This window comes from Peromyscus maniculatus, chromosome X (assembly GCF_049852395.1).
Source record: "Peromyscus maniculatus bairdii isolate BWxNUB_F1_BW_parent chromosome X, HU_Pman_BW_mat_3.1, whole genome shotgun sequence".
In the NCBI taxonomy this organism is placed as follows: Eukaryota; Metazoa; Chordata; class Mammalia; order Rodentia; family Cricetidae; genus Peromyscus; species Peromyscus maniculatus.
Genome location: NC_134875.1, coordinates 100,120,106 through 100,143,310, shown reverse-complemented (window position 1 = coordinate 100,143,310; position 23,205 = coordinate 100,120,106). Strand labels below are relative to the sequence as shown.

At 33.9% G+C, this 23,205-nt stretch overlaps 1 protein-coding gene across 11 annotated transcripts in view; it reads left to right on the top strand.

Moving 5' to 3' along the window:
- Nucleotides 1–23,205, top strand: part of Dmd (dystrophin) — a 2,251,111-nt gene that overhangs the window by 1,126,806 nt on the left and 1,101,100 nt on the right. For all 11 annotated transcript variants that reach the window (XM_076562037.1, XM_076562042.1, XM_076562041.1 and 8 more), the window contains one exon: nt 16,385–16,532. In XM_076562037.1, the coding sequence (XP_076418152.1) occupies nt 16,385–16,532 (148 nt within the window). The remainder of the gene's footprint in view (nt 1–16,384; nt 16,533–23,205) is intronic.

Below are 23,205 nucleotides of genomic sequence, written 5' to 3'. Positions count from 1 at the left end.
TCCTTCTAGGCAGCCAGGTACTGTATGGTTTTCTCTACTGTAAAGACATTGCTTACTATTGCTGCATTCTACTTTCACAACGTCTTAGCCAAACTTAGCATCCTTTTTACTGGCAAAACCTTTTTCTCTCTGCTTGGATTCTGCCAAAAGCAAAACCTGAGGAATATATGCCAGTTTTAGGTTATTTGAAAGGTGTAGGGAATATCTTAGAAGGCTGAGAGAACACTAAAGACAGGAACCCAATAAAGCTGGTGTGTTTTCAATCAAGTTAATGCTTTGAGAACTCAGTTTCTATCAGAAAGCTCTGGGAAACAGCATATAGCAAGGGCGTTTGATGTATCTGCTTGTGAATGCTAGCAAAATGTACTACTTACCCAACTATTCTTATCAGTTATGTGTGAGAGACACTCCCAGGGATGTTCATCCTTAAGCAGTTTGACTCACCATGGTTGGAGTTACAGCCATGTAACTTCTGCAAAAGGGGTTCCTTAAGCATTAAATCCAAATGCTGGCATTGGAAATTTGGCTTGTATAATTGAAATAGAAAGTCAAGGCCACATGCCCATGGCAAAATTAGTATCTGCTAAAACTACAGCTCTTATTTTTTCTTATGATATTTAATGCACACATTAAACTATGATTTTTTTGATTGACAAATTTATACCTTTCTTTCATTGATCACCCCTGAATATAGTACATTATTAGCCCCAGTACTATTCATTCAATAGGTGTTTATTAAATGAATGAATAAATGGCTAACTAGGTCCAAATTCAGATCTTCATACATATTTATGAAATACTCTAGTCATCTATGGAAGTTAATAGTTTTACTTCTTAGACAGTCTACCTTTTTCTGTATTTGTGTTTGTTTCTTCTATTTAAAAAATGGTTCTGACTACTCCTCTTTTTGTAAAAGTTATATTTATTTGCCTGAGAGCATAGCATATACTAATGTTAGTCAAACTTTAGATGAAATATCTAATATGATAGCAAAGTATCTGCTCTAATTAAATAATAAAGTAACCTCTACAGGTTTAGACATGTGCCTTCAGGTGTAAGAAAGGAATAAAATGTGAATATAGTAGATTTATGCTGAGAACATTTCCCTCATGTACATGTGTTCTAATAAGATGGAATGTAAAATAGCAAAAGATCCCTGATTTCTATTTATTCATAAGGTAGTCAGATATGATAAAAATTACTTCGACTTCAAGTTGCTAATATCACATGACATTTTAGTTCAGTGAATTAGAAGTTGAATTTCCTCTGCAGTTTCCTTTTGAAACAGTCCTGCTCACAGTAGTACATCCAGGCTGGGAAATAGGAGACCCCTGTATCCTGATAGCATCAGTACATAGAAGGTAAAATGAGCTTCCCAGCTATACTTCTCCAAAGAAACTCTTGACAGATATAATTCAGTTAACATTTTTTTTCCCGTGGGTATAAACTTAAATGTACGTTGTAATTAAATAATTCTGTAACTTAACAAGAAAGTACTATAGACCCCTTTAGTCTAACTTAATTGTGAAACCCTCAAAAAAAGTTGTCATGTCTACTGAAATTATTTCTCATGTTCTTTATTACTTTTGACCAGTTAAGCTTAGAAAATTTCTTCTTGTAATTTCTAACTGAAAAGTTACTTTTGTCACCCTTGACACTAATTCTCTGTTAATGTCACTTGATTCCTCTATTTTTTTTTCTTTTAAGTATGGCTATATCAACATTATTCAAAATTAACAACAAAGTATTTTCTTTCTTGGAGAATTTACTTTTTTATATTAGTTGACAATCATAAGAATCAGTGTTAATGTATTCTGATTCCATGAACTTTGAAAGCAGTTACTATAAAAACAATACACTGGAAAGGTTAAGAGTTAAGACATTGAAATAGCGTGGTATGCTCATTAACATCACACATTAGGAGTAGGGGATTCTTGTTCATTGTAACCCACTTAATAGGCAATGAAGTTTCATGCAAGGAAATGATTCCAGGGAAATTAAAGAGAAAATAGAATTTCCCATGTAGAACAAAGATTAATTAAATTTTTTTTCCATATTTATTTTATCCTTTAATTATTTGTGATGATTATGATGCTGCTGTTGCCACATATATGCTGCTGATTATAAGGTGGTACTGTGGACTGAAAAAGGACCTTGGACACATTAGACAAGAGTTTTCCCACTAGTCTGTATCTCTACCCCACCTTTTACATTTAATTCTGAGATGGTATCTCACTATCTTGGCCAAGCTGGCCTTTAAATAAGTATGTAGTCTATGAAAGCTCAGAAGTTTCAGTTCTCTTATATCCACCTACCACTTATCTGAGATTGCAGGCTTACACATTCCAGGATAGTTTATTTTTGTATTTGTATGACTGTACTATAATTCCAAATAAAATATTCTAAAATACACAAGTATCATAATCTTTAATTTTAATCTTCCCAATGATTTAATCTTTACAAGGAATCCTTATAAAAAAGAGAGATGATTTATAAACTAACTTCTATATACTCTTTCTCATTTCTAGTTATACATTTTAACTGTACCTTTGCAGGTTTCATGTGTGTATGTGTTTATTTCATAATTTAATAATAGTATATAAATGTGAGAATTATGCAAATATGTATACATGCTTACTTATATATAATTATATAGGAGTTGTGATTATTATTTCTACAATTTATTCAGTACTTATATTATTTCAACAAACTTTACCACAATATTTTTAATCCTTATAAAAACCTTGTGCAGTAGAAATTATGCTTGTCAATTCTGAAATCAGTAGATTCAAATAACTTGGTGGAAGTTTGTATAGCATCAATAAGCAGTGACATGAAATTTCAAAGTCAAATTGTTCTGTCTTCAAATTTTACTTGCTACATAATTTTATTGTTTTACCAACTGCTCTTAACCAAAAATTATGTCCCTTTTTAGAAGATAATTTTAAATTACCTGAACTATTGAACTATTCTACCAATGGTTTACCTCCCAACATAGATGAGTAAAATTTCACAAAATCCCATAGCTAGATTAAGAAATATAAGCAATTAACAAACGCTGAGAGAGCATGAAATAGTCTTAGTCAAGGATGAGCCTCATGATTGAGTGATCCAATATCAAGTGGTCAACCCTACAAACGTATATATAGACAACACTGAGTAGAATGATCTGGCCATGTTTATGTGTTCATTCGTTTGTACATAGCAACAATGGCTGCTAAAAAGAAGGCTGAGAATTTGAGGGGCAATAATAAGAGGGACAAGAGAGGAGAGGGATGGGGAATTTTCAAACATTTAAAAATTAATAATAAAAGTACACCAAATCATAAAAAATCACTGATCTGCAGAACATGATTCTATTAAAACATGTAAGAATGCAAAATTGACACCTATTGTACATATTAAAATTAGTCATTTGAGTACTTGAATTTAATTTCCAAAATTTTAACTTAGCTGTTAGATTTTCTGACGTAGAAAACATAGCAATAGCACCAGTATAAATCAAATTGGGGCAAATTCTTTAAAGGAGAACAACTAAAGAGTTTTAGGTTGAAAAGAACAGAGTTTCAATTACAACAGATAAGCTCTGTATATCTACTATATAACACAGTGCATATAGTTTTTGAGGATATAATGCATGCCTGACATTACAAATTACTACCATATACAGTCACTGAAGAGTGTGAGAGGAACCTTTGTAGGTGAGTGCCATTTTTGTGTTTTGGATGGTATTGATTTCCCCTGTGAAAGAGTCTACTGCAGAGGTCTGTCTTCTTGTCTTTCATTAGATTGTTTGGTGACTTGAATGACACAAAGAAAGCATTATATCAACATGTATTTTTTGCCTTGTATCCCTGATTAGAAACATACAACCCTGATTCCCAAATCTTACTTTTCTCATATGCAAAATGGATATAATAATAGCACCTACCCCAAGGTGTGTTTGAGAATACTGAATACTTATATCTGTAGGTGTTAGTATTGTGCTTAACAATATTTTTTTTTTTTGGCTGAAACTGCTTACAGCAGTTTTTTAGGAGAAGCTTATTACATCCATTCTATGTTTTATCTCTGGATAGAAATAAAGAGATTGTTGCTTTGACGAACCTCCTGACTAATAAATTAAAGATAATATTTAAATTGCAGAATAGCCACTTGGCATGCAATCTAGAGGATGTGTAAATTAGAACTGGAAGAAATCCCGACATTTTGTAGGAAAGAATCATGAATCCATCAAGTTCTCAGAGAATTTTAGTTTAAATTCTTAGAGACTGTAATTAAGTTTACTGAATCAGTTTCCATAATTGATTTCTCCAAAAGACCTTACCATTAACTCACCACTATACCTCACTAATAGAAAACTATTTCTGCTACTTATGGTATTTTTAGAGAGTGCTAATTGTGCCAAATCAACATGTTGAAATTGCATAATTTTTAGGTTAACATTAGCATAAGCTCACATTGTTGGGTATTTTTTGTCAGAAATTTTGCAGGAATAGTATACCCTAAATATTTTCCCAACATGATGGAACTGTCAAACATCACACTCTTTATATTTTCACTAGTCTAAAGGGATTTTGGACTGGAGCAGAAATATTTATAAAAGGAAAGCGCAAGGTAGATTTCCAGAAGCCTCCAAACTAGTATATCAAAGACACATTTCACTCCATGTTATGTAATTAATTTAAGCAATCAAATCAAGAGAAAAAAGGATCATTGAAATATAAAAATATAAATTACACTTATTAGTACTTATAATGGCTCTTCCTAAACATTCCTATACCAAAATAATGTTTAATAACATCCTAAAATCTTCAGAGCTGATAAAATGTATACATATGTTCACATGAAATAGAGAGCAAATATAAACACAGAAAGTGATACTGACAGAGTAGGAACACACGCACACATGCACACACATACACACAGAGAGATAACTTTTCATGAAAATACCTAATTTATCTAAGGATAATTGGGCTACTGATAAGGATACTAGCTGTCCCCTCCATATACCTATATCCATGGCTGGAAAAGGAAGGACTTAAAATGCTTGGTTATAGACAGGCCAGCACAGTTGTAAGAGCACATTAGAAATAAGGTTAAAATTTATTGAATTCTTAGTAATAACCTAAAGTATTTGTAAGTAAAAAATATCATCAGCATTTATCAAGCTTTAGCATTATTTATTTTATTTTATGTGTATGAGTGTTTTCCCTAGATTTGAATTTACATATTTCCTATGTATGTGACCCTCTTGTGGTACTCATATATCCCAGAAGAGGGCGCCAGATCCCGTGGAACCAGGGTTACAGATGGTTTTGAGCTGTCCTGTGGGTGTAGGAAATCAAACATAGGTCTTCTGCACCCAGTGTCCCAAACCATCTCTCCAGGCCTATATAATTATTATTTTTAAAGTAACACTATTGAGTATTTTGTTGAATGACCAATGTTATCAATAATGTTTTAGTCTGAAACACCATTTGAAAAATTAACATGTTGACTAGTTCTTAAGTAATCATATGTCCTCACATTTGCATATCACCTTATCAGGTTTGTACAGTAATTGTGATTGAGCTCCCTAATTTGTTTTTTAAATAACCATTCCATTTTTTATTAATGAGATCAATAATTTTCTAAAAATATATTATTTAAAAAATTTCCAATAGGGTCTTGTAGAAATAAGTTTGATACCAAGTTCAAATTGTCATAAAGTTGACAAAGTGACTAGAACTGGTATTACTATAAATAATAGTAACATGTTCTTATCATCCATAGGCTATAGCATATCTCTGTCCTCTGCATTAATTTTACTTGTTTTCTGAGATTATTTAGACTCCAAAAGGCAAAATATGAAAACCAAACATTTAAGGCTCCTAAACAGAAGCTATGAATCTGTATAAATCTCTCAAAAAGCTATTAATTCATAAATAACTTTATAAAATGCATTGAACATATATACGTGCCAAGAACAATGCTTGTTATTAAGAAATCATGTTTTCATATAGCGTATCTCTTTCTCTGCTAGGTTTACTGTATACTGGGGGAAAACCAGCACTGTAAATGTGAGTGTACAAATAGGCTATGAAGTTCTGAGGAGATCTAGTACCAGGAAAGACAAGTACTGTTGATAAGGTAGCATTCCTAGATCTAGCTAAATGTTCAGAATAAATGCAGGCTTTGGAATACTTTGTAAATTTTAAGACATTCAATCCTCAAATGTAGCATACACAGCTTACTCTTACATTGACTGTTTTTGGAGCAGAAAGGAAGTGTGGCAGTGTAGTAATTAGTTGCAGTAGTAATACACTGAAAATAGGAACGAAGAGTAGCAATATGTAGAAGACAAGGCTATCAGTGATTCTCACAAAAGGCCATGGCATTGGAGATAGGGTATATTTAATATCAATTTTAGTTTGAAGGCACATGGAGACAAAAATCATGAAAAGAAGAGGAGGAATGAATGTTAACTTCAAAAATTCTACATTAGATATTATTAACTAAAAGTTAAAGATATAGAGAAAAGAATAAGAATTTAATGACATATCAGTTTTGTGATTCACCTAGGATGTACTGTAAAGAATAGCTCACACAGGCTGAAGCATGTGTGACTCAAAGCCACACTGCACATAGCTTGTTTGATAACTACCCCATGACTGTATAGATGGACTCCCTTCTGATCATCCTTCTCCATTTATATACTCTACCCCTTCCCAGAGCCTCAAGGGCACATGTAATTAGGGCAGAACTGCATACAATTTCCTGAGATAGATGGCTAAATCTCAAGCCGGGGTCCCATGACTCTCCCTATGCTCTCCTTCTAAGAAAGAAAAAAGCAATCCACAAGCCCAGCTGTAAACATCTTTCATGATAAGGTCCAGAAGAACTCGTGAAGATGGTTACAGTTTGGCTCAAAGAATAGCCCTATACAGCAGACCAGACCTGGAGGCTGTGTCTTACTCCTGCAGATAAAGGATTGATTAACTCCTATCCATAGTCCATCTCCTGGGTCACCCCATACTTCTGAAAATACTGTTTTATTGAATTTCCACCACACTATTTGTTTACCTCGAGTCTAACATTGGTTTTTGAGTCACAACAGCATATCTCTGCAGCATATGTCTGAGTCACACAAAGCTTATTTCTTGAGGCTTTAGTAGATAATATTTGTCAAACCCTACTCCAGATTTCAGTTGAATCTTTCTAAAGAGAATGCAATGCTCCACAGAAACCTGTCCATCATTTCAGGCAAATCATAGCTGTCTCCCTAAAAACAGTAAAAGTGTATTTAACGATTGAATTAGGTCCATTAAATTTCAAATTCTGTCTAACTTCTTTAACTTTTCATATGAGAAGGAGTGAAAAGTTATTATGAGAAGTTTGGGAATCAGAATTGATCGATTTCAGCAGTGAAGAAACAAATACAAGCCTTAGAATGTTTTTCTAAACTTCGCTGTTATAAAAACTGTGAGAAACTTAAAATCAAAGCAGCAATCCAAAATCATTTGAAGCCTGAGAACCAGTCTCCCAACCTAGGGAGGATTAAGGATCAATCAAATAAACAAGGTGGTACAGAATAAAATGTCAATCTAGAGCTGTACAAATAGCAGCACTGGCTATATTGAAAACAGTAAAACTGAATTAAAAGCTATCACTTTATAAGACTGTTAGTTTAGTTCTTTCTTTGCTCTATAAATATTTCAAATTATGAAATTTTTATTAACAGTGGAAGTAGAACTACTGAGTGGGGTTTTTGAAGTGGAAAAAGTATTTTTCACTATAAATATATTTACTTTTTCACTGCATACTCATTTTGTACACAGTGCTTGCCTTACCTAAAAAATTAAAACTGTAACTCAAACTTGCAAAAATATGCATACATTATTTGTATTTGTATTATATCATATACAAAAATGAAATCTTAACATCTTATAGACCTAAATGAAAAATGAAAAATTAATACACATTTTGCAAAAACAAACAATAGTATATTCATGATTATTTGGTAAATAAATATTATTGCAACTTTAGCATCAAATAATCCTATATAAAAGCAATGTACTAAACTACACTGCATATTAATAATTTATGTATATCAAAGTACACCATTAGGAGACTAAAAATTAATGTCACAAATGGAACTATGATATTTGAAATGCACATATATTATATGAAGCATGAACATCCATAATTATGGATAATTCTTATTAATCCACTGAGGGAGGAATAAAAAAAGCAACAGAAAAATGGGAAAAGTTCTTGAAAACTGGGAAGTAACAAGAAGATCCCTCTGAGGGCTGTTTGTTTGTAATATTCTGTATTTGGCCTGGATGCTGTTCTTAAAATAATCACTAAAAATCAATAATGTATTTTACCCTTCAATGCAACTCTAACACTTCTCATCACAACAAAAATACAGAAATCCAAATAGCCAATAAACATATGAATAGTTTGTAAATCTTAATATAGAGTGGCATGCATGTTAAAATTAAAATGAAATACACACCGTACCAACCACAATGATTGAAAGTTAAAAGTGCAGCATTGGTTACCAGATGCTATGTAGGAAGTTTGCATGCATTAATTTCTCTCTCCTAATTAACCTTGAGAAGTAAGGAATAGTTGTATAATCAGTTTTCAGAGAGACCACTTGATTGCTCAAGATTAATCAAGATTCCATCCTCACAGTCTTCCCTTTGCTTGGCTTGCCTTAACAGGCACATGGCTGGGTCCACTTCCATTCTTTCTATTAGTCTCCAAAGGAGACAAATTTTACTTGTGTAAAATATTAGGATCAGTATGTAAGTTAGATGGACTTGTTAGTTTATTATAGAAAGGCAAGGACTGTGTCTAGGGTTGATAACTGACAATTGGTATCATAGGAACTCTCTTAAGTGTGTCATGTCTTGTAGAGAAACCTTCATAACTATTAATACAGTTAGGTATTATTAAATGACTTGATTCCTTGGGAATGTGAGGGGCGTGTATGCATCAGCTTATAAGGGAACATGTGGAATAAATCATGTGATTTGAGTACATTATGGCATCACTAAGACTATCCTAGTAAGATACTAACATCTGTCACATCATGACAGCAACACATGTGAAGGAGGTAATGACATTGCCAGTGGTAACAAGCCAGAGAGATCTGTTAGGTGAGGCTGATAGGGATTTTATCAAAAACCTTTTAGAACTTCCTTAATTGCTATAAGAAATAGAACCTCCTTATTACTTTCCATTACATTCCACCTCTTAAATCTCCCACCCCCTCTATGTCACACAAAGAACCACGCCTCTAACACATGGAATTACTCAAATCCATATCATAGCAAGATACTAGTATTCTGGGCTGCTAACCAATTTACCTTTATTTATAGGTTACCTAGACTTTCAAACATGAGATTTTAGCCAAGATCTTTCCTATTCCCCTAATCAAAGACAAAATATGTAGGAAGAATTGATGAGCATCCTAGTGCTGAATTTGCAAGCCTAAGTAAAAGCCACAATAGATATGTCAGAAGGCTACTCAGGTGTTATTTATTTAAATTTATTTCTTGGAATTGAGCACTACCTTAATGGCTTGAAAGTGTTAAAGTATGTCCCAAAGTACCTAAATTACTCCCTAAATGTAATTTATGCTTGAAAATAATCTGACTAACTTGATTTAGAACAGCAGGAAATAAGTTATGCTGCACATAAATGAAACAGCACTGTAATTTTAAATACTGCTTGCATAGTGAATGAGAATTTTAATATTTGCAAAATTTTAAAATCACTTGATTTATTATTCTTATGTTTATACTGACATTTTTGTTTATTTAGTTTGGCCCACATTGCCTCTTACACCTAGAGAAAGGGATTGGAACTTTTTCACCCTTAGATATAACATAGAAAGTAAAACATTCATTTCTCAGAATGTTGTTTTTTTTTTTAATGTTTCCTTATATGTGTCAACTTGCTGCATCCATTTCGCTCATTCCTAGACTATTTAGTTAATGGAGTGAGAGAAATTTAACACAGTAATAGACTGGAGTCTAATTTTATACACTTAATATTGTAAAAGCAGTAAAACTTGATACACACACACACACATACACACACGATCTTTGGTGGTAGAGATTTTTAAAGTAGACATGAAAAAACAATAATTTCATATGATAAATTCAAGAATAAATTTAGGTTGCTACTAATGCATATTAAATGCTAAGAAATAATATTACAACTTTATGTGATGTTTGAAATAGAGTTTAAAGTATTATTACTCACATTAAATGTCATTATGTATGAAACACATGTTTTTATTCTTTAATATTTTCTTTGGATAGAATCATTCATTTGGACAGCAATTTTAACAATAAAATTAAATTAGCTTCATAGTTTCAAAGTTTTAGAGTTTGCCTACTATACGGAAAACTATGTATTTATCTAATTGATTTTTACTTGTTCACATAAAACTGTTAAAATTGCAAAGCTGTGGTTTGGAAGAGTTGTAGATAACATTAAAAAGAAAATAAAGACGTGTGCCATGTGCCACCAAAGCCCACCCAGTCTTACTATTAATAAGAAGAGGCTATAAATACACAAGACACTCATCTCGTTCCCCCTATTCTTCATAATTTCTCCATTATTAGAAGCTGTATTTACAGAGATCAAGTATATGGTCCTTCCAGGTTTTCTTCTCTTGATTGATTATAGAAAGATAGTCTATGAAAAGGACTTAGGAATGAGGCTGGGAAGAGATACTGTAGAATCTGGTGGAGAATAATAGTGCCAGTATGATGAGCAATAGGGTGAATCCGTGATTGGAAACCCCTGTGGTAGCCTACTTATTACAACATGAATAGTTAACAAACAGATACCTCCTAGTAGGTAACAGTGTTAAGAAAATAATTCAGATGATTGAGTGGTAATAGAAGCAAACCAAGAAGAATGCTGATTGCTACAAAATTGGATGATCAATTGTGACCAACTGTTAACTGTGCTCTGGTACACTACTATATGCTTCCCAGATTATGACAGTTAATTTATTGTTCTGACTAATGAAATAAAGAAATGAAAACTAAACCACATTGAAAAATAGATATCGAAAAGTGAAATCAACCTAGGAGCTAGAGAAATGGTTCCATTATTAAGAATACTGACTGATTCTCTGGAGAACCCGAGTTCAATTCTCAGCGCCCAGATATGATTGCTCAAAGCTGCCCGTAGCTCTAGTTCCAGGCTCCAGGGGATCCCATCACCCTATTCTTGCTTCCGTGGGTACCCAGATGTGTACTAGGCTCTTTCTTTTTTGGGGGTCACTAACCAGCTCCCAAATCATGACATGGAGACTTATTGTTAGTTTTAAAATCTCGGCCTCACTTAGGCTCATTTCTGGCTAGCTCTTTTAACTTAAACTAACCAGTTTCTCTTTATCTGCTTTTTTGCCTCAGGGCTTTTTTACCTTTTTTACTTTCTTTCTGTATATCTTACTTTGACTGCTTCTCCCGCCTGGCTGGCAGCAGCTGCCTGGCTTCTTGCTCCAGGTGACTCCCTCATTCTCTCCTATCCTCTCTCGTTTCTCTTTTCTAGATTTCTCCTCCTGTTTATTCTTTCTGCCTTTATTAGACAGGCAATGTGAAACAAATGCAACATATCTTTACATAATTTAAACACACATTCTTACATCGTTAAACAAATGCAGTATAAACAAATGTAACACATCTTTGGACAGTTAATATTCCACAACACAGAAATACATGTCGTACATTCACATAGACATAGACATAGAAACACACACACACACACACACACACACACACACACACACACACACACGAAAAGTAAGTTTTAATTAAAAATTGACTTCAGTCTTGCCATCAGGGAAGAGTGCCAACTATACTTCAATATTTAAGATTCTTATTCAACAGTAGCTCTTGATTTCTAGAAACACAGATTCCCATAAGACATGTGATATCCAATTTTTTAAAGGAAGTAAACTCTTAAAATGTATTATCAGACCACCTGTTGTATATGAGATACTACTGATCGTATTTGAATGCTAAATTATTTGTAAACATGCAAAACATTCCCATCATCATTTTGTTGCTGAAGAATGAAATTTATTTCTGTAACTCCAGAATATTATTAATTATTAAAGACAGATCTTACTTTAAACGAACCAGTTAGAGAAAATCTGTATGTGCTACCATTCACTACATTTATCACACTAACAAACCATTGTTTCAAATTTTTTTACAAGAAGATTATGATTTGTTAAATGTAAATTCTGTCATAATGCAAGGCATATAATCCTTCCACTCCACTATTCTTCTGTCTTTTATGACTGCATGTTCTATCTCTGCTTCTTTGGGAGTTCCTCCCCTCCCACTTAGTTCCTTACTTGATCTAACCTCTATAGTTGTACAGATTTTGGCATGCCTATCAAATGCTAATAATCTAACATCCTCATATAAGCAAACACGTGTAGTATTTCTCTTTGTTTTGTGTCTGGGCTACCTCACTCAGAATGACTTTTTCCAGCTCCATCTATTTACCTGTAAATTTCTTGTTGTTGTTTTATATATGAATAATATTCCATTGTGTAAATTATCCACTCATCAATTGCAGACATCTGGGTTATAAGTGCCTGGCTATGATGAATAGAGAAGTAACGAACATGAAGGAAAAATTATCTTTGTTGTAGGCTGTAGGATCCTTTTTGTATATGTCCAACAGTGGTATAGCTGAATCTTGAAGTAGATCTATCCCCAGGTTCCTGAAGAACTACCACACTGATATCCATAGTGGCTATAGAATTTGTACTCTCACCAGCAAAAAAAGGGTTCCCCTTTCCTCATATCCTCAACAGTATGAGTTGACACTTGTTTTCTTAATCTTGGTTACTCTGAATTGTGTAGGATAGTTGTAATTTGCATTTCCCTGATAGTATAATGTAGTTCAATTTTGCATGTCCTTGCTAACTAAGAATGTTGAACATTTTAATTGTTTACAAACCATTTGTGTTTCACCTTCTGATAAAACTGTTCAGTTCTGGATCCCATCTTTAAAATTGATTAATTTGTTTACTTAGATTCAGGTATTTTTTAGTTTTTTAAAAAATATTTTAAAAAGTAACCCTCTATTAGATGTGTAATTGGTAAAGATCTTCTGTTCTGTAGCCTGCTGCTCTGCTAAAATTGTGGTGTCCTTTGCCATACGGAAGCTCTTCAGATTCATGAGGTCGAATTTTCTTGGCCTTCCTACCTGTGTTATTAGTATGCTGTTTAGAAATGCTTTTCTTGTGTCAGTGAGTTCCAAATTATTATTCCCCACTGCCTCTTCTATCAGATGCAAGTTCTTGGACCTTTTTTTGAGATCCTTGATCCACTGGGAGTTGAGTTTTATGCAAGATGACAAATATAGATCAATGTGCATAGATATGGATCTTTCATTCATCTACATGCAACCATCTAGTTTGGACAGCACCCTTTGGAGAAGATGCTTTCTTTTCTCTAATGTGAATTTCTGTCTTCTTTCTAAAAAATAAAAATCATGTGTCCATCACTGTGTGCACTTATGTTTGAATCTCTAATTGAATTCCATTGATCAATGTATGTGCTTTGTATGGCAATATCATGCTGTCTTTACAGCTCTGTAGTACAACTTGAAGTCAGGGATGGTGATACCTCTAGAAGTTCTTTTACTGTTCAGGATTATTTTAACAATCCTCAGGTTTTTTGTGTTTCCATATGAAACTGAAAGTCGTCCTTTCAATTTCTGTGAAGGGTTGTGTTGAAATATTGACAGTGATTGTATTGAATTTGTTGATTGCTATGATAGAATGGGCAGTTTTAGTATATGATCCATGAGCATAGGAGATATTTCCATTTTATGATATCTTATTCAATTTATTTCTTCAATGACTTAGAGATTTTATCACAGATTTTTCACCTGCTTGGTTAGAGTGACCCCAAGATGCTTTATATTGTTTAAGGCTGTTGTGAAAGGTGTTGTTTCCCTCAAGTCTTTCTGTATCCTTTTTCAAAAAAAATTATATATAGGAGCACAACTGGTTTTTTTTTTGAGTTAATTTTGTATTCAGCTACTTTGCTGGAAGTGTTTATCAGGTGTAGGAGTTTCCATGTGGAAGTTTTAGAGTCACTTATGCATACTATCATATCATCTACAGATAAAGATAGATGACTTCTTCCCTTCTCATTTATGCTCCCTTTGATATCCTTCAGGTTTCTTATTGATCTACATAAGACTTCAGGTACTATATTGAACAGGCATGAAGATAACAAAACTTTAGTTTTGTTCCTGATTTTAGTGGAAGTGCCTGTCTGTTTATTTACATGGTGGATTACATTTACTGATTTGCATATGTTGAACCATCCCTGCACCTCTGGGATGAATTCTATTAGATTATGGCGGATGAATTTTAGATGTGTTCTTGGATTCAGTTTGCAAATATTTTATTGGGTACTTTTTTATCGATGTTTATAAGGAAATTTTTTTCTCTAATTCTCTTTGTTTTTTGATTCTTTGTGAGGTTTTTCCTATCAATGAAACTGTGGCCTCATTAAATATATTGGACAATGTTCCTTCTGACCCTATTTTGTGAAATAATTTGAGGAGCATCAGTGTTAACTCTTCTCTGAAAGTCTGTTCGAATTCTGTGCTAAAACTATCTGGTTCTGAACTTTTTTTTTCTTCTTGGCACTTTTAGTAACTGCTTCTACTTCACTAGGGGATAGAGGCTCTGTTTAAATTGCTTATCTGATTGTGATTTTTTTTTACAATGTAGATGCTCAACTAATGTTTAATGAAGCTAGAAAAGGGAGCCTTTGCATAAACCACCATATTACAGTTCTCCAGCATTACAAAATGAGATGTTATAGATATCCCTAGAGTAATGCAGACAATAATTTTACTTCAAATATTTGATGTAATATTTAAAGCAGAAAATTGTGCTTTTCTGATTTTTCATGTATTTTTTCATTATTTCATTCCATTGTGTTTTCACAGTCTCCCTTAAGGTATTTATTTACAGTGTTTTCAAGGTATTTGAACATATTCATACTTCCTATTTTGAAAATTTTACCTTGTGCTTCAGCTATATTGAGATTCTCAGAACCTACTGTTGTAGGGTTAATGGATTATAGAGGAAGCATGTTGTCTCAGCTGTTTGTGTGTGTGTGTGTGTGTGTGTGTGTGTGCACGTGCGCGCGAGCGCACTAGTGTCTAGTCATCTGCGTTTGTGATAATTGAGGTGATTCTGGGTGTTGATATCTGGTTTTGTTGTTGTTGACTATTCCATACCTGGGTTTCATTGCCCACTCTGGATTTTAGGAAAGTAGACGGCTGTGGGTTGCCAATTTGAGAGTGCTTCTGCAAGTCAATGAGTGGCATAGAGGAATAGAGGTTTGCTAATTTTAAAAAGGATTAGAAGCGCTGTGAGAAAGAGCTAAGGGGATCCTGTCTTTAGCAAGATTTGCAGTCCCCTGGGAATTGGAAGTGAAGTGGAAGGAGGGGCTCCTGAAAGTACGTTTCACTAAGGTAGAAAACCTGTCTAGGGAGACAGGAGTGAAAGGGCTAGGAGGACTTGGCTTTGTACAAAGAGTTGGAGTCTCCAGTGGAGTGACTTGATGTGGGAGGAAACGTACCTGTAAGCAGACTGCTAAAGGGTTGAAGGTGAGACAGTGAGTATCATAATGAGAATAGGAAGGATAGTGGTAATTGCCCACCTAAGCCCTAGCTCTGTGTGGCCCCTGAGCCTCTATGGTAGAAGGTGTTTCTTGTTATTTGTGGCTGATGTAATGGAATTGGGATAGACTAGAAGGGAGGGAGGGCTGAAACATTCTTTAGAAAGGAGCAAAGCTGGGTCAATACTCTGCCTAAGGTTTGGCAGAATCCCTGTGGAATTGTGGTAGGGTGCCAAAAGGGGCTTCTGCAGGCAGCTGGGTGCTTAGTAATCTTAGTTAGAGTTTTGAAACAGGAGGAATGTTGAAACTCATCAACCTGATGAGATAGCTTTCATCCAAATGTATTTAAAAATTGGATGTCTGGTTCCCAAACAATTTTTACCATTTTGAAATGTTTTCAAAGTCCTAGAATTCTGTTGTTAAAATTACAATAAGGCAGATGCTAATACTCCTAAACAATTGCCTAATATTGGTTTTCATCAATGTATATGATTAATTTTAAAGGGAAATTAAGTTTTTGTTTTAATTTCTAGTTCTTATTTTACATTAGTTATTATGTCTGATCATTGAAACTGAAATCTATAAATTCAAGACACTACAAAAATAATGCATTTGTCAGCATAAACAAAAGTATGTGTGATATCCATAAAATGTTTCCTAAAACTCACTTACTTTGTTTCATCCCTGTTTTCCAATTCTAGGCGATTTGATCGATCAGTTGAAAAATGGAGACACTTTCATTATGATATGAAGGTATTTAATCAATGGCTGAATGAAGTTGAACAGTTTTTCAGAAAGACACAAAATCCTGAAAATTGGGAACATGCGAAATACAAATGGTATCTTAAGGTAAGACTTTTGAGATTTCCTTTTCCATGTTGTCTTTCTTTTTGCAGCAATATTTTGAATATTTAACTACTGTAAGTTCACGTGGAAGAATGAATGGAATACATAACTCCTGACTTTTGTGATGTTCCCTGAACATGCTATAAAAATCAAAATAGCAAGTATGCCAAAAATTGTGCTCTGAATGTTTGTGAAAGGACGAGAGCATCTGCCTAGGCACTACTGGTTCATCTGATGAACTGTGAAATACACCTGTATCTGTGTTGTAGCAAAGCATCTTACAGCAGAGTGTAGTGTGGTTTGTTCTCTCTCTCCCTCTCTCTCTCTCTCTCTCTCTCTCTCTCTCTCTCTCTCTCTCTCTCTCTCTCTCCCTCCCCCCCCCGTGTGTGTGTGTGTGTGTGTGTGTGTGTGTGTGTGTTTGCCTTATGTTGGAACATGTCCAGAAGGAGAAGCTGTGGTATACTTAGTAGTAATGTAGTTGCTGCAAATATCCATCATGATAAAATTACAAGTGCATTTCCCTCAAGACAATTTATGGGGATGTAGCTATATTTCTATATATCCTATTGACAAAATGCCTTATGAGACAGACCAGAGGCCAAAACAATGTTGAGTTAATTGTTAGTATTTATTGACTTTTTCTGGTTTATTTTAATGGAAATGCAACATATGGATTATAACCAGGGAATCATTTAATTCCAAAGTGTTGCGTCTTTTAATGTGATGATAAAAATAAGTTAGATTGGAGTATATAGTTAAGTTGATAAAATATAAAGATTAAGTCTAAGAAATATGGCTTATTATATCAAGTCTAAATTTTCTTTGTTGCTCATTGTTAATGTTACAGTTTTCAATCAAGTGGGTTGAATTGTGGCCAACTTTTAATGTCCAAAATACTACTTAAGACAGACAGAGACAAAGAAAAGGGTAGTTTGTAGCAGACTTTCTTGGACTGCAATCCCCTAATCATGACACAGAGAATTATTATTAATTATGAATGCTCGGCCTTAACTGAGAATTGTTTCTCTAGTGCTTTTAACTTAAGTTAACCTGTTTTTATTAGTCTATGTGCTGCCCCAAGACTCGTTTACCTCATGTAGGTACTATCCATCCTGCTTCCCTGCTTTCTCCATGTTTGGCTGGCTAGCCCCTGCTGGCTGGTCTCTGGATGGATGGATGGCATCTCTTTTCTCTCTGCCTACCAGCCTCACATATTCCTCCTCTGCCTAGCTATTGTCCATTCAGTGTTTTAGTAGAACATTCATGTGCCTTGGGCAGGCAAGGTAAAACAGCAACACATCTTTACATAGTTAAACAATTATTCTGCCACACAAGTAGATGCAGCACATCGTTGCATAGTTAAACAAATATTCTATCCACAACAGTAGTTCATTGAACAATTTAAACATTTTAAAATTTTAAATTCAATATGACATTAGAGTTTACAGTTCTCAAGTGTTTGGCTACCAAATTTCTTATGTTCGGATAATGAGCATTCAAACACCTGTGTAAATTATAAGTGAGGTTAAAAAAAACAAAAAAGCAATACTTTTAGAGTCTTCTATGTTGCTAGAGTTTTCCTGCCTTGCCCACAGTCAGGACAAATCTCTGTCACCCGCCAGTCCCACAGCCGCTTAGACCCAACCAAGTAAACACAGAGACTTATATTGCTTTCAAACTGTATGGCCGTGGCAGGCTTCTTGCTAACTGTGCTTATAGCTTAAATTAGTCCATTTCCATAAATCTATACCTTGCTACGTGACTGGTGGCTTACCGGCATCTTCACATGCTGCTGGTCATGGCGGCGGCTGGCAGTCAGTCCTTCTGCCTTCCTGTCCTTTTATTTCTCCTCTCTGTTAGTCCCGCCTATCCTTCCTGCCTAGCCACAGCCGATCAGGCTTTATTTATTGATCAATCAGAACAACTTGACATACAGACCATCCCCCAGCACAGCCAAGTGCAGACCATCTCAGACACCTGCACTCAGGCCTAAGGTCCTAATCATCCTCTATGCGGACCTGCTGGGTAACGCCACAAAGAACCCAAGAAGGGCTCCCACAGGACATACAGAACATCCCACAGCACTTCTATAGTTATATATGTACAATAAAATTTGCTCTTATGTCAGTGTTAGCATAAATTAGAGTAAATTTATTAGTTTATGATCTGCTATCCTATAGAAGATACATTCTGAATGGCACCAACGTAAATGTTGAGCTAAGGAAGCACAATGCAATGTCTACTTGAAAGGCATATATATAATACAGTCATATAATGTTTTTGAAGAGCTATGCAAATTTCTTGAGTTTCCAAAGGTATCTGTCAAGGGATATATAATATGTATACGTATATTATTACACAATACATATAATTATTTATTATGAAGTTAATTTGAATTAATTATGATGAAAATCATGCAATATAGAAGTAAAAAATTCCTCCATTATACTTCCCAGAGGTTGGGTAATATTGGAATAAATCTCGGGCCTTGTTCAAGCTCAATGCACCCTCTACCGTAATTGATAGACTCCCTGTCCAAAATTTGGATTTGATATTTTTTAAATGTTTAGTTCTTTAATGAGTTCATAATGAGAATGAGTTAACATGAAAAAGGCTTACTAAGGCTCATATTTTTGGTCAAGCAATTAACTTATGTGCTGAGGCTGTTTGTCTTATTTGTTCTACTGATCATTTCATATCAATGGGATCACAATTTTCATCAAAATTTCAAATGTTTCAGCCTTTATTTTTAAGTAAGGAACCACCAAAGGCTTATATATTATCTCAATTAAAGTGGCCATACTAGTCATTAATATTCTGTTCATTTTCTGATTATTTCCCCTGTCCATAATTAGTTTTTCAATAATTTCTTTTGTGGCGTTTAATGACATTTTATAATGTCTAATCTTTGATTAATCCCTTTTGTGTATATTTTAATGACCTATATTGTTATTGACATTTCTTAATGTGAAATTTGGGTGATTATATATCTACCTTGTGTCTACTCAATTTTTCCTATAATGTCTTAATGATATAAAATACAGATATAAATTCAGTTTCCTTTCTTAACTCAACCAACTGTGTATATTTTTGTTACATTTAGTTATTGTATTTTATCCTTACTATAAGTGCTATTTTAATGTACTTTTTAGTATCTGGTAACGTTTAATTTTTGTTGGGTGTTTGAAAATAAATTGCTAAATGCTAAATAACTTGTCATTCAAATAAATTTTAAGCTATCTTGTGAGACCCAGTTAATCTAGTTTAAAACAGCTTTCAAATTTATAGATTTTTTGATACATTATTGTATGCAATTATCCAGCTAATTTGTTCCACTACTAAGGCAAAATCCTTCTGTTTACTCCAATGTACCTTGAAATATTAATTCTTCTTCCACAGTGGCAGGTGGGCTATCACAACCCAAATTTAGCTTCTTTCCCTAGTCTTTGGTAGTTCTCTCACATATAGAAGCTGTTTAGGACCCACAGGAAAGCACTTTCTGAAGATCTTCCACGTTCTTCCTCACTGTTTCATTCTCCTTTCTAGCATTCTGCCTTGTAATATTGATGTTTGCCCCATTGGACTTTTTATTTCTTCTCCTGAAATCAAAATATTTGGTGTCTTGAACATTTCCACATCTTTTCTTATAGTTTAGAGAGCTGCCTAGATAGGAAGGTGGAGAAATTTAGTACTCAGTCATGGGATTGTTTCCATTCACTTTGTCATCATAATCCTTTATCCTGTGTTCAATATCTTTAAAGCCATTCTTTCATACACATTATTTTTATGTTTAAATTTGATACAAGATCTTCTCCCTTTCATTAAAAATTGCCATGAAACAGAAATATGAAACTTTTAATATTTTTCAAGGTATTATTACTAACACAGTCATACAAGTCTATCATAATATTATAGATCGGTAGAATATAGAAAAGTTCCCACTTACTGACAGTGTAATGTATTAATTATAATTGATGAATATTTATAAACGTATTTCCTATTCAGTTAGAGAAAATGCAAAAGTATTTTATTTCATCTATTTCTTAATCTACAAATAAATTATACACACACACACACACACACACACACACACACACAGGGAAATGTTCTACTAGATACAGAGATTTTAATGATATCACAAGTCCTATAAAATTTAGCCTGCTTTTTCTTCATGAAATCTGCCTACACATGGATGTTTACATATACATTAATATGTCTGAATAAGTTTACATTCTGAGAAAGATTTTATTAAAGAAGTTTTATTAAGATACATCTGATGGTATCTCTTCAACACACAGAATATTGCATTAAATGTCTCAGCTGTATCTCTGGCTATGCTCACACTTTATTAAACAAGGAAATAACAATAAAATGATGGATTAGTTCATATTTATAAATGTTAAAATTGAATTAGTATCAATGAATACTGAATTATTCATATCAAACATCTTAACCACAGTATAAGCTAACTGGAAATCCTACTAAACATTATTTCCATGAAGTATGGGAACTTCTCAAAGTATACACTTTGAGGAAGAATTGAGGAAAATTCCCATTCATATGAACTTACCATCCTGAGATGACTGATACTTCTGTCTTCTCAGTTTGTAAGCAACAAGAAGACATGCTAGTGAGAGTCTTCAGAATAAAAGTTGAATACCATGAAGTAAAGTTATGAAAAAAATATTAATTCACATGGTGACAGTATGCATTGGTATGTCATCAATTATCTCGGTTAAAAACAGGGATGTGGAAATCATAAAATCCCCTAATATTAAGATCTAAACCTGCTTTCAGCTAGACTTGAAAGAAGTAACTTTTAAAACATAAGCTGTTGAATGTTATTGAATTCTTCCAGTTGACAGTAGAAACAATAAAAAAAATCACCATTAGGTTAAATATTTGCAAGAGCTGAATATTGTTCCTTTTAATGGAAAAGCAGCCTGTTTGCTTTTATGGGATAATGCTGCTTAGTGAACTATATTAAAAATTAACAATTCCTAGAGAATATTGCCATGAATATGTGTGAGTCCTTGAATCTTATGAAAAATCCATTTGAATTCAACCTTAAGAAGTAATAAACAATGGGATTATTTACATAAATTTTGGAGTTTAAATCAACATATACAAAAATTAAAGGGACAGAAGATGGAATAGCAATGTGTTATGTTTCTATGAGTTGATAACACTTTTCAAAGTGAAATGTAGTCTTTCAATGTTGATTAGTTTTCAGTTATATTCTGCAATGCTATTTGTTTTGTTACTTAATAATTTCAATTATATTGTCATGCAGTATATTTATGTATGTTGCCATTAAATAAATTGAATTAAAAATTTCTACATTCTTAAATAATACATTCTAATCATTGTAATTAGGACAAGAATTATAGCAAGTTGATTAAATATAGTAATTTCACTATGTCTATTATCCTACCATTAACTATGAAAAGTAGATATGGAATAGGATTCTACTCTGCAGTGTCTAATAGAAAACAACGTACGGGTGAACTTGCAGGCATGCCAGTGTCTTGGACTTGGAGGGAAAAGGCAGAGAGAAGACTACATCAGTGTTAAGGACCAGCTGAGCTGCTCTTCATTTCACCTTACATTGCCTATCAGTGATTGAAGAGAGCATTTTGTAAAGCACCCACTTTTGACGACCTTAGATTCAAAGAGCACAAAGGAATTGAAGTGAATCCTGCCCAAAAGTTTGAGACAAGTGGGTCCATGAAAATGCTTTCTTCTTAATGGAGATGCCTTAGAGTTCTTAGTCTTATTCTACCTTCTCCACTTGCAGCCCAGAAAGCCCTCTTGTAGGAGACGCTGCTATTGAAAAGCCACTGGCTTGTGCAGACCTGGTAGGTGGTGAATGAATTGTATAGGTCAGTGATGATATCTGCTGCAGAGGATGTGATTTCTATCTAGAATGGGCTTTAATATTTAATTAGACATATACTCTCTTAAAGAACTCTATATGCATTAACTAGCATTCTATTAATACAGATTGATTCAAACACTATATCCTTTTTAAAGGCATATGGTGTAAAAGACTAAATTGGATACAAGTATGCTTTGTATATAGTCAGTTTTTACAGTACTGATTTTACCAGCTGGCTGGTGAATTTGACGGCTTCTTAACAGCCTTGCTGCTGATAGAAACTTTGATGGAAAAATCACTTGAGTAAATATTCCTGCCATCTGTTGCCCTTTGTTGGGACCCCAGTGTTAAGAATAATTCATACCATTGCTTGCCCTTTATTTTTCCCCAGCAGTAATAAAATTTCATAAGCTTTAATTTTGTAGTCACAAAATCTATCCTGTTTTCTGTAGCTAGAGGATGTATACTAACACAAGGAAATCAGCAAGAAAATTTACTGCTAGGGGTATTTGTCTCTAGTCACTTGCTTTAGGTTTACAGCAATGTATAAAGAAGGGGATACATTACAAAATGAGTGCTTCAGTATTATTAGCTAGGAGTGGCATGGGAGTTTAGTGCCTTAATATTGTGGTTCTCTCAAAAAATACTTTGGGACTTAAGTTTCCTCTCCTTCCACTCCTCCCAGGCCCTCTCCACCTTCCCTTTCCCACAGATCCACTCCTCCATTCCCTTCCAGAAAAGAGCAGGCCTCCCAGGCATGGCAAGAGAATACCAGCATAACAAGTGACAATAAGACTC